This window comes from Schistocerca serialis, chromosome 8 (assembly GCF_023864345.2).
Source record: "Schistocerca serialis cubense isolate TAMUIC-IGC-003099 chromosome 8, iqSchSeri2.2, whole genome shotgun sequence".
Classification (NCBI taxonomy): domain Eukaryota; kingdom Metazoa; phylum Arthropoda; class Insecta; order Orthoptera; family Acrididae; genus Schistocerca; species Schistocerca serialis.
The window spans coordinates 83,487,474-83,501,085 of record NC_064645.1 but is presented as its reverse complement, the minus strand read 5'-3'; the positions used below and the strand labels follow the sequence as shown (position 1 = coordinate 83,501,085).

Genomic DNA, 13,612 nt, shown 5'->3' with positions numbered 1-13,612 from the left:
GAAAGAATGTTGTCTTATACAAGTTGCAAAACCTAACTGTACAATCATTTTGAATTGCAGTTATCAAGTTCGTTACAAAAGCTCCACTTAGTCATTCAGATTCAGCTCACCAAAATTGATTAATGCTGGGATGGTTCATTTGGAAACACCATGGCTGATTTGCTGTCCCATCCTTGACCCATCTGGGCCTGAGTTCCACCTTTAATATCATCAATGAGACACTGAGCCCTAGATCTTCTGCTCCTCAGTCTACAACAAACTCCCTCCTTTAATTCCATACTTCATAGAGGTACTCTCCACTAACATTCATAGGACTCAGATAGAAGATTTTATGGAGGAATTGGCTTTTCCACAGTTTCATTATGTTTAATAAATTAATTTTCTTATTTGTAGCAAAGGATTTGGTGTGCTATACATTATTCACAGATAAAAATAGTCAGAGATTTAATCTGCAACATGGTTTTCACTGATCAATATAGTTGCATAGTAATTATTACTTCAAGAACTATACAGTTTTTTATATCAGATCCAAGTTTAACTCAAAGTCAATTGAACCATTCAGTGGCTGCATTTCTATTCATTTTGTTACAGAAGCTGCTAGTTTAAGTTTTGTGTAATCATTAGTGGAGATGTAGTATCCCAACACTGCACATTTCTGCATAACTTAAATTCCTGGTGTCCAGGTTAGATTTGGTCCCCACAGTAGCATACCCAACAAAAATAGAGCACAGCTCAACAGCAGTTGAAAATATATTTATAAATTAATTGTTTTCTATGAAATAGATGATTCCAGTAATAAATAGTTTATCTGGTCATTATGGTCATCAGTCAGGTTCAGCTGAGAAGAAAGAAGTACAGTTTCACATAATCATAAATACAGTCACATTACTCAGAGAGAATTTAATGGGCTGGTATGGAAAGAAGTATACAAGGAACACAAAGTAGAAGAGAAATTTAATACATTCATGGAACACTGTGAATCCAGTTTTCCTTTACAATGAGTAGTACAGAAGAATCCAAGAGGAAAGAGTGGGTAACATCTGAATCAAAGTATCTTCTGCCAGGAAGATAGAGCTTTATTACATGCAGAGCAGTAGCCCAGATCAAGTCTTAAAGCTGGACTAAAAGCAGTGTTGCAAAATTAATCAGGACATTATCAAAAAGGCTTAATCCATGCACCAGGTGAGAACAAAATCTAAAATCAAAGCAAAGACAATACGGAGCATTATTATTATGCATGAAACAAATGGAAGTACTTCCCAGTACTGTAAATATATTACTACTAGTCATGATTTGTTGATATTCTGCTTTACAGAAGTAGCCTGTAGTGGTTGCTTATAATTGTTTTTGAATAACTTTACTCATTCTGCATTGTTGATAGTATTACTTGTAGCTAGGATACAGAATATGATCTGTAAATAAAATAATCAATTTCTTTGTAAATACATTATATGAACATTTTTAAGATGGAGGGTTAAGCTGTTTGCCATGAACCAGTAGAAAGCCTGTTACAATTTCCTCCTGCCTGTGTCCAATATGGATGTGTTTGAGCCTGTTATCAGTACATTTGCATCATCTATATCTACACCTACACTTGTATGCAGCAGACCACTGAGAAATACACAGTGGAGGGCACTTCACATTGTATTTTCTTCCGTTCCATAGAGAGCTGAGGCATTGCTATTGATTTTGCATGCAGCATCAGTTTCTGCCACAGCTTACTTGAGCTCCTTATTTACTGAGACAAATATAACATATCCATTTTCCATTTACCTATTCTTCTGATAAACAGTTAGTTTCACTCAAAACATTTCTCTTCTGTAAATTTCAGGTTTTAGCTTGCTTTCTATAGTTAGTGTTACACTACTTCCACAGCTTCTTAGCGATTCTTCAAACTGTGCCATTTTGTTATGAATGCCGCAGTAGCTGTTCACTAGAATTTTAATAATATCATTGTTCAGAGCATTTATTTAGTGCTGAACACTAATTACTCTGGGATCAGTTACAGGTGAGTAGACTGAATGGAGAATCCCCTATTCTAAGAAGAGAAACATGTGCACCTCACTTGCAGTCAGCTACCTGTGCAAAAGCCTGTGATGGGTTGTGCATCACTGTGAGTCACTACTGTTGTCAATTCAATAGTGCAAGTTATAGAACCTTCCCTTCTGCCTCCAATGTAGCAGTGAGCCATATTGAATATTAAAATAAAATATATTTTAATTTATATTAATTTGTGTAGTGAGTAATTTACATTACTCACTGCACTTTTTTCTCTCTCCATTATTTCAAAGACAGATGGTGCTAGAGAAGTTGGTTCTTTTGTAATCAGGTCTGTCATCATTAGATATCTGTCATCCACATCTCCTGCTAAAGCACTAAATCAATTTTAACCAAACCTGGTACACATATTGCTTACTGTCTGGAAAGAAGCATTATGGTTGTAAGAATAACCTACCTCACAGAGAGATGGGATCAGGTGGAAATGAGTTTGAAATAGAAGTTGTAACCTACTGTGCACAAATACACAGACTATATTCATGCAGTATTTGAGAATGAAAGCACTTAGTGACTTGTAACAAACTTTACACAAAGTTTCAAACTTTTACAGAACTTTTTCTCACTGTCACCCTTCCCTCTCCCCCCTCCCACCCCCGTCCCCCCCCCTCCCCCCCCCCCTCCCCCCTCCCCAAAAAAAAAAAAAATATATATATATATATATATATATATATATATATATATATATATATATATATATATATATATATATATATATATATATATATATAAAAACAAAGATGATGTGACTTACCAAATGAAAGTGCTGGCAGGTCGACAGACACTCAAACAAACACAAACATACACACAAAATTCAAGCTTTCGCAACAAACTGTTGCCTCATCAGGAAAGAGGGAAGGAGAGGGAAAGACAAAAGGATGTGGGTTTTAAGGGAGAGGGTAAGGAGTCATTCCAATCCCGGGAGCGGAAAGACTTACCTTAGGGGGAAAAAAGGACGGGTATACACTCGCACAAACACACATATCCATCCACACATATACAGACACAAGCAGACATATTTAAAGACAAAGAGTTTGGGCAGAGATGTCAGTCGAGGCAGAAGTGCAGAGGCAAAGATGTTGTTGAATGACAGGTGAGGTATGAGTGGCGGCAACTTGAAATTAGCGGAGATTGAGGCCTGGTGGATAATGGGAAGAGAGGATATATTGAAGAGCAAGTTCCCATCTCCGGAGTTCGGATAGGTTGGTGTTAGTGGGAAGTATCCAGATAACCCGGACGGTGTAACACTGTGCCAAGATGTGCTGGCCGTGCACCAAGGCATGTTTAGCCACAGGGTGATCCTCATTACCAACAAACACTGTCTGCCTGTGTCCATTCATGCGAATGGACAGTTTGTTGCTGGTCATTCCCACATAGAATGCGTCACAGTGTAGGCAGGTCAGTTGGTAGATCACGTGGGTGCTTTCACACGTGGCTCTGCCTTTGATCGTGTACACCTTCCGGGTTACAGGACTGGAGTAGGTGGTGGTGGGAGGGTGCATGGGACAGGTTTTACACCGGGGGCGGTTACAAGGGTAGGAGCCAGAGGGTAGGGAAGGTGGTTTGGGGATTTCATAGGGATGAACTAAGAGGTTACGAAGGTTAGGTGGACGGCGGAAAGACACTCTTGGTGGAGTGGGGAGGATTTCATGAAGGATGGATCTCATTTCTGGGCAGGATTTTAGGAAGTCGTATCCCTGCTGGAGAGCCACATTCAGAATCTGATCCAGTCCCGGAAAGTATCCTGTCACAAGTGGGGCACTTTTGTGGTTCTTCTGTGGGAGGTTCTGGGTTTGAGAGGATGAGGAAGTTGCTCTGGTTATTTGCTTCTGTACCAGGTCGGGAGGGTAGTTGCGGGATGCGAAAGCTGTTGTCAGGTTGTTGGTGTAATGCTTCAGGGATTCCGGACTGGAGCAGATTCGTTTGCCACGAAGACCTAGGCTGTAGGGAAGGGACCGTTTGATGTGGAATGGGTGGCAGCTGTCGTAATGGAGGTACTGTTGCTTGTTGGTGGGTTTGATGTGGACGGACGTGTGAAGTTGGCCATTGGACAGGTGGAGGTCAACATCAAGGAAAGTGGCATGGGATTTGGAGTAGGACCAGGTGAATCTGATGGAACCAAAGGAGTTGAGGTTGGAGAGGAAATTCTGGAGTTCTTCTTCACTGTGAGTCCAGATCATGAAGATGTCATCAATAAATCTGTGCCAAACTTTGGGTTGGCAGGCCTGGGTAACCAAGAAGGCTTCCTCTAAGTGACCCATGAATAGGTTGGCGTACGAAGGGGCCATCCTGGTACCCATGGCTGTTCCCTTTAATTGCTGGTATGTCTGGCCTTCAAAAGTGAAGAAGTTGTGGGTCAGGATGAAGCTGGCTAAGGTAATGAGGAAAGAGGTTTTAGGTAGGGTGGCAGGTGATCGGCGTGAAAGGAAGTGCTCCATCGCAGCGAGGCCCTGGACGTGCGGGATATTTGTGTATAAGGAAGTGGCATCAATGGTTACAAGGATGGTTTCTGGGGGTAACGGATTGGGTAAGGATTCCAGGCGTTCGAGAAAGTGGTTGGTGTCTTTGATGAAGGATGGGAGACTGCACGTAATGGGTTGAAGGTGTTGATTTACGTAGGCAGAGATACGTTCTGTGGGGGCTTGGTAACCAGCTACAATGGGACGGCCAGGATGATTGGGTTTGTGAATTTTAGGAAGAAGGTAGAAGGTAGGGGTGCGGGGTGTCGGTGGGGTCAGGAGGTTGATGGAGTCAGGTGAAAGGTTTTGTAGGGGGCCTAAGGTTCTGAGGATTCCCTGAAGCTCTGCCTGGACATCAGGAATGGGATTACCTTGGCAAACTTTGTATGTGGTGTTGTCTGAAAGCTGACGCAGTCCCTCAGCCACATACTCCCGACGATCAAGTACCACGGTCGTGGAACCCTTGTCCGCCGGAAGAATGATGATGGACCGGTCAGCCTTCAGATCACGGATAGCCTGGGCTTCAGCAGTGGTGATGTTGGGAGTAGGATTAAGGTTTTTTAAGAAGGATTGAGAGGCAAGGCTGGAAGTCAGAAATTCCTGGAAGGTTTGGAGAGGGTGATTTTGAGGAAGAGGTGGTGGGTCCCGCTGTGACGGAGGACGGAACTGTTCCAGGCAGGGTTCAATTTGGATAGTGTCTTGGGGAGTTGGATCATTAGGGGTAGGATTAGGATCATTTTTCTTCGTGGCAATGTGATACACTCGTACTCTCTGCTGGAAGTATCACTTTGCCACGAAGAAAAATGATCCTAATCCTACCCCTAATGATCCAACTCCCCAAGACACTATCCAAATTGAACCCTGCCTGGAACAGTTCCGTCCTCCGTCACAGCGGGACCCACCACCTCTTCCTCAAAATCACCCTCTCCAAACCTTCCAGGAATTTCTGACTTCCAGCCTTGCCTCTCAATCCTTCTTAAAAAACCTTAATCCTACTCCCAACATCACCACTGCTGAAGCCCAGGCTATCCGTGATCTGAAGGCTGACCGGTCCATCATCATTCTTCCGGCGGACAAGGGTTCCACGACCGTGGTACTTGATCGTCGGGAGTATGTGGCTGAGGGACTGCGTCAGCTTTCAGACAACACCACATACAAAGTTTGCCAAGGTAATCCCATTCCTGATGTCCAGGCAGAGCTTCAGGGAATCCTCAGAACCTTAGGCCCCCTACAAAACCTTTCACCTGACTCCATCAACCTCCTGACCCCACCGACACCCCGCACCCCTACCTTCTACCTTCTTCCTAAAATTCACAAACCCAATCATCCTGGCCGTCCCATTGTAGCTGGTTACCAAGCCCCCACAGAACGTATCTCTGCCTACGTAAATCAACACCTTCAACCCATTACGTGCAGTCTCCCATCCTTCATCAAAGACACCAACCACTTTCTCGAACGCCTGGAATCCTTACCCAATCCGTTACCCCCAGAAACCATCCTTGTAACCATTGATGCCACTTCCTTATACACAAATATCCCACACGTCCAGGGCCTCGCTGCGATGGAGCACTTCCTTTCACGCCGATCACCTGCCACCCTACCTAAAACCTCTTTCCTCATTACCTTAGCCAGCTTCATCCTGACCCACAACTTCTTCACTTTTGAAGGCCAGACATACCAGCAATTAAAGGGAACAGCCATGGGTACCAGGATGGCCCCTTCGTACGCCAACCTATTCATGGGTCACTTAGAGGAAGCCTTCTTGGTTACCCAGGCCTGCCAACCCAAAGTTTGGCACAGATTTATTGATGACATCTTCATGATCTGGACTCACAGTGAAGAAGAACTCCAGAATTTCCTCTCCAACCTCAACTCCTTTGGTTCCATCAGATTCACCTGGTCCTACTCCAAATCCCATGCCACTTTCCTTGATGTTGACCTCCACCTGTCCAATGGCCAACTTCACACGTCCGTCCACATCAAACCCACCAACAAGCAACAGTACCTCCATTACGACAGCTGCCACCCATTCCACATCAAACGGTCCCTTCCCTACAGCCTAGGTCTTCGTGGCAAACGAATCTGCTCCAGTCTGGAATCCCTGAAGCATTACACCAACAACCTGACAACAGCTTTCGCATCCCGCAACTACCCTCCCGACCTGGTACAGAAGCAAATAACCAGAGCAACTTCCTCATCCTCTCAAACCCAGAACCTCCCACAGAAGAACCACAAAAGTGCCCCACTTGTGACAGGATACTTTCCGGGACTGGATCAGATTCTGAATGTGGCTCTCCAGCAGGGATACGACTTCCTAAAATCCTGCCCAGAAATGAGATCCATCCTTCATGAAATCCTCCCCACTCCACCAAGAGTGTCTTTCCGCCGTCCACCTAACCTTCGTAACCTCTTAGTTCATCCCTATGAAATCCCCAAACCACCTTCCCTACCCTCTGGCTCCTACCCTTGTAACCGCCCCCGGTGTAAAACCTGTCCCATGCACCCTCCCACCACCACCTACTCCAGTCCTGTAACCCGGAAGGTGTACACGATCAAAGGCAGAGCCACGTGTGAAAGCACCCACGTGATCTACCAACTGACCTGCCTACACTGTGACGCATTCTATGTGGGAATGACCAGCAACAAACTGTCCATTCGCATGAATGGACACAGGCAGACAGTGTTTGTTGGTAATGAGGATCACCCTGTGGCTAAACATGCCTTGGTGCACGGCCAGCACATCTTGGCACAGTGTTACACCGTCCGGGTTATCTGGATACTTCCCACTAACACCAACCTATCCGAACTCCGGAGATGGGAACTTGCTCTTCAATATATCCTCTCTTCCCGTTATCCACCAGGCCTCAATCTCCGCTAATTTCAAGTTGCCGCCACTCATACCTCACCTGTCATTCAACAACATCTTTGCCTCTGCACTTCTGCCTCGACTGACATCTCTGCCCAAACTCTTTGTCTTTAAATATGTCTGCTTGTGTCTGTATATGTGTGGATGGATATGTGTGTTTGTGCGAGTGTATACCCGTCCTTTTTTCCCCCTAAGGTAAGTCTTTCCGCTCCCGGGATTGGAATGACTCCTTACCCTCTCCCTTAAAACCCACATCCTTTCGTCTTTCCCTCTCCTTCCCTCTTTCCTGATGAGGCAACAGTTTGTTGCGAAAGCTTGAATTTTGTGTGTATGTTTGTGTTTGTTTGAGTGTCTGTCGACCTGCCAGCACTTTCATTTGGTAAGTCACATCATCTTTGTTTTTAGATATATATTTCCTACGTGGAATGTTTCCCTCTATTATAACTATATATATATACACACACACTTACTACATTCTTGCTATTCATGCAGCAAAAATAGCCCCATCAGGCATGGCATTTTAATTTATTACTTCTTTACTACAAATTTTGTTTACAAAATATTTTACACACAGCATCGAAATATGCCACTGAATGTACCTGCAGAATGATATATTGGGTGACACTTAGTTAAGGAGATATGATGTCATAAACACTGAGATGTGTGAAAAGTGCCACACCAAGCATGAAGTTTTAATTTATTTCTTCTGAAGGTATTGGTCATGGCATAGCCTACAGATGCAGAAACTACCCTGTATACTGAGTAATAAGTATTTTCTTAATTAGACAAAACTCATCATTTAGCAATGGACACTTCCAAAAACATTAAAGCAAAGAAATAAATAGAGAAACACAATTCAGCAGGTTGGCCAAAGAATAACTAAGTCTTTCACTCACTTTCCGTAACTGATGCTTCCTACATAACCCCCCCCCCCCCCCCCTGCCACCTCTCCACCCTCTGCCAGCAGTAGAGGAGAGCTTCTAGAATCTTTCTGGCTGCTCTTGTGGACTTGTTTGTCATGTTGAAGGATGTATGGTCTCTATGTCATGTGATGTCAAAGTTGATGGAATATGACTCATATTCTCTTCCTGTTGCATAGGCATGTCCATGGTAGGTATGTATGCTTGTATAACCCACTCCCATGGCACTGTCATAGGCTGCTCATTGTACATTATTTCATTATTTGGACCATACATTCATTACACTTTTAATGCTCAGAAGGGTCCGAAGTATGGTGGTTGTTGCAGCATGCATACAGTATCTGTGTACAGCTTTACATGATAGCATGTCACAGTGTCTTTATGTACACTTTTGGAACCCTATGACATGCTGTCAGGGTCGGGTGTAGCCTGACAATCTGGAGCTTCACCTAGGGAGTGTAGCATATGTGGCAGTTCCAGCTCCGTTGATGCCTTATCTGCTGAAAAAAAACTCTGGCAGCAGATGCAACTTTTCTCATAAACCAGAGTCTGGCTTAACTGTTGTACAAAGTCCTACCAAGACTAGTGGTAGAGCAACTGTCCAGCAACTATCATGACTCATAAGTGCATCCCTTAAATGTCCTAACCTACTGCTCCACCATTCCATTGCTTGAGAGATGGTAGCTGGTGATATGGTGGTACTGGAACCCACATAATTTAGATAGCTCAAGAAACAACACTGACTCAAATTGTCACCCTTGGTCTGTGGTGATATAAGCAGAACATCCAAAGTAGGAAATCCATGTATTCAGGAATACCCCTGCTGTCATCTCCATTGATATATCCCTGATAGGATCTGCTTCTGCCCAATGTGTATATCTGTCCAACATGCCTTCACTTACATACAACAATCTTTCTTCATACTGGGACATAAAAATTTGTATATCATCAGCTTCACAGTGGTGTTCTCACTGAGATGCATAAGGTTTTGGATGCTGACAAAAAGTGACTTCCACACTGACTGAGTCACAAATGGCCTAGGCACGGTATTGGACACGTCATACCATGGTGCGTACATATGCCCAGTGACTCCACTTACTTCAGCTTAAGGGATGTTGGACTGCTTTGCAACAACTGTTGTAGCTGCTCTTCTGTGGCTTGCTCCACTCTCAATTGGTCATGCTCTTCTGCAGCTTGCTCCACTCTCAATTGGTCATAATACATCATGGGAGAAATTGTACCGATTCTTGATAAAAAAAATCAGCTACTACATTCTCTACCCTTCTAGTGATCCATATACCAGTAGTAAATTGTATAATAATTTACAGCTGGTGCAATTGCCAATGAGAACAACCTTCTTTCTAGCCTTATAAAGTGACTGGTGTAGCTTGTAAATGCCTGAGCTTTGAAATAAGGATAAAAGTGTCACATGGCTTCATAAATGGCCAGTAATTCCTGATAGTACACAATCCACTTAGTCTGGGCTTCTGATAGCTTTAGTGAGAAAAACGCTAAAGGCTTCCAGCTGCCATTCATGTTTTGATGAGGTGCTGCACTAATACCCAATTGGCAGGCACCTTTGACAATCACCAAAGGAGCATTATGAACTGAGTACAGCTTCTTGTAAACCATCTCTTACCCTTTTGAAGGCTTTCTGTGTGGTGGGTGTTTATGGTAGGGGCTGTTTGGCCATAATGTTGTTATCTGCTAGTGGGTCCATCAGTGATACCTGCACCTCCATTAAGTCAGGTTTGCTGGTGTCTATAAAAGTTGACAATCCTGAGAAGACTTTGTAACTGCTCACAATCAGTCAGCTGAGGAATCTTTCTTAAGGCCTCCACCTTCTCCTTGGCGAGGCAGGTACCAGTTGCCAATACCATACCCCTGCTGTCATCCAAGCTGACCAAGAAATGTCACTTGGTTTTAGTGGAAATCACACTGTACTTCATTTACCACAAACCCAAATTTCTTTATACTGTCAGATACTGCTTTGAGGTGATCTTCACATAACTGAGCAGTCCATGGAAATACTAAAATGTAATCCTGATATCTTGTGGTGTTCAGTTCAAAGACTGGTTTGTTGCAGCTCTCTATGCTAGTCTATCTTATGCAAGCCTCATCATCTCCTAGTAACTACTGCCAACCTACATCCATCTGAATCTGCTTAGTGTATTCATCTCTTGGTCTTGCTCTACAATTATTACCCTTGACGCTTACCTCCAATACTAAATTGGCAATCCCTTGATGCCTCAGAATGTGTCCTTACGACTGATCCCTTCTTCTAGTCAAATTGTGCCACAAATTCCTCTTCTTGCCAATTCTATTCAGTACCTCCTCATCAGTTATATAATCTACTCATCTAATGTTCAGCATTCTTCTGTAGCACCAGATTTCCATGGCCTCTATTCTCTTCTTGTCTAAACTGTTTATCATCCACGTTTCACTTCCATACATGGCTACACTCCATACAAATACTTTCATAAATGACTTCCTGACACTTAAATACTTGATGTTAACAAATTTTTCTTTTTCAGAAACGCTTTTCTTGCCATTGCCAGTCTACATTTTATATCCTCTCTACTTTGACCATCACCAGTTATTTTGCTCCCAAAATAGCAAAACTCATCTACTACTTTAAGTGTCCCATTTCCAAATCTAATTCCCTCAGAATCACCTGATTTAATGTGACTACATTCCATTATCATCATTTTGCTTTTGTTGATGTTCATTGTATATCCTCCTTTCAGAAAAGATTTCCTAACACTTAAATCTATAGTCAATGTTAACAATTTTCTCTTATTCTGTTTAATAAAGAGAAATTTTTTAACATCCAAATACACACAGCAGAAATCCAGGCCCCTGAGCACTACTACTGCAAATCTCTACTAGGTCAATCCAAATGACATGCAGAGATATTCAAAGAGTCTGAATGGTGATACCCTCTTCTGTGACAGGAATATGATTGTATGGCATTTTACAGTCCACCACACTGAAGACTGTAGCCCCTGCTAAGGCATTTGTAAAAACTCGGAAGTTAGGTATAAGATAGTGATCAGGTACTGTTTGTGCATTCAGAGCCTGATAATCCCCACAGGTCCTCCATGTGCCATCTTTGTCCCTGTCTGTGTGTAGTGGTGATGTGTATGGGTTATCCAATCTTTGTACAATTCCTGTTGGCAGTGTGTTGCCAAATTCTGCTTTTGCTCCCACAAACTGGTTGGGTGCTAGATTTTCCAGTTGGCCTGCAGTAGTCTTGATGACTACATGGTATGCAATATCTTCTTACCCTCTACTTGGAACCTCTTGCCTCGTTTCAGGTTTAACTGATTCAACAGGTAAAGCAACTGCTTTGCTTGCACTTCTGCCTATCATGCCTGTTATCATCTTACTCTTCCATCTAACTTGTGTTGTGCTCAGCTGTAACCCCAGTCTGTGGTGGTGGTTGAAATCTGCACCTAGAGTAGGCTCATGCACATCAACCAGTACAAACATCCATTCAAACACTTTGCTGAAAGATATGTCCACCGTCACCTCCTGCTCACCATAAGTCATGACGGGCAAGTCGTTAACGGGCATTAGGTAAAGTGTTGAACCCACCACCTCTTTCCAGTTTCAATGAAATGGAAGTGCACTAATGTCCAAGGCTGAGTTGACTGGCTAACACCAGTTTGCCTTTCTGTCTGTCAAATACAAGTAGCATGACAATATAAGTGGCCAGAATAACTGGGGTGATCTTGGGCACCACACCCTCTCTGTCTTCTATGACTCCACCATCAGTGTCTGTGGACATAACGGCCATACCTTTGTAGTTAGTGTGGCACTCTTTGTGAAGCCACAGAGCCTTCTGTGCTTGCTGCAGGCCACTGGGGCCATTTGGGGATTCACAGGGAAATCCCCTGTTCATCTTATGCCCTGCACACCAAACCTTTTGTGGTACCAACATATTTCACCAGCTATCCCCTCTACTTTACCTCAGCACACATTGTCTTGTTTGTTGAACTCCAGTGCCGATCAATGTTTTTGTAATGTGTCCAACTATAATTTTAGACTGCAGGGACGCTCATCAATGGACTTCCTCAGCTCCTGCTATATAGCTGTGGCCTCTACTGTGTTGCAGATGTTGGCTGTCTTTGATATTGCTGAGGTGCTTGTCTGTCCCACTATCATGTGCACCTTGTCAGCAAGTGACAGTACAAAACTAATGTTGTCTGTCCTGACAAGTGACAGCTGCCATTTTCACTGACAGCAGCAGCTGCATGAATCACATGTGACAAAGTGTTGTTTCTGACATTACTGTCCCCTCCATAACAATATGTTCAAATTGTAGGACCTGCTGGATCTGTGGTTTAAAGACTTACCCATGCACTGGACCACTATGTCCTACTAGTGTCAACTGCGTCTTCAAAATTATGTCTTCCACCATCTCCATCACTCAAGCATCCAGGCTATTAACTGCCAGTGCAAACTTTATATAGTTGTTCATGACTTTTTTCTGTGTAAATGTTAACTCTAATATTGCAATCAGCAGCTCAGGGTTCTCTGGTAGGAACTTTGTCAGTTGTGTTTTTGCCGTAGAATTGGGAGCCATGTTACACACCGCAGTTCCTTCTCCTGCCATCTATACTGCTTGTTGATGAAAATTACAATCAATATGTGATGAGTTTTGCATTTGTAGGTCCCTAATCTGTCTCTCGCTCTTCTTGGAAGTGTGAAAGTTGTTCTTTCTCCAGTCTTGTCCAGCCTCATAATGTGAAGCCACCATTATCACTCCAGGCTTTGCCTAATTTACTGTTTCCTTTTGTGCTTTTGGGGTCACTATTTTACAGGTAATGCTCATGGTGAAGTCTACAGATAGAGAAACTCTCTAGAAAATTGAGCATAGTAACTTTTAGGTTCTGCACTGAATTGCTCAGTAATACCTTCGTACAAGGGTATAAAAACCACATACTTTATTTTGCTAACTACATGCTTGTACACACACAAAACTCATCAACACAGATGATAATATCGTGGCAAAGAACATAGGAAAGCAACATAAACTAGAGTACCATTGCCAGCTTAACTAGCAGGTACAACAACTCCCCCTTTTAAGACAGGGACAACATAAGATTAAGTCTCTCTGGTTTTGTAATAATCCTCGAGCTATGGTGTAACATTGGAATGGTAATGGTTATGGTTGACTCTCTGGAATGTTGTTGGTTTCAGAACAAGAGATGAAATCAGCTACATCATCATCAAGTATTGGCACTGCATTAGTTTCAAAAGTTGCACTCCTTTCACTAGAAATGCATGACAAGAGTTAGTCCACAGGT

The 13,612-nt window shown here is 43.1% G+C and overlaps 1 protein-coding gene across 1 annotated transcript in view; it reads right to left on the bottom strand.

Annotated features, from left to right (window-relative positions):
• The window catches only part of LOC126416835 (glutamate receptor 1-like), a 170,188-nt gene extending 158,336 nt beyond the window's left edge, over window positions 1-11,852 (bottom strand). Inside the window, exon 1 of the mRNA XM_050084718.1 lies at window positions 11,703-11,852. Coding sequence (XP_049940675.1) covers window positions 11,703-11,852 — 150 coding nt within the window. The remainder of the gene's footprint in view (window positions 1-11,702) is intronic.
• Window positions 11,853-13,612: the final 1,760 nt, after the last annotated feature.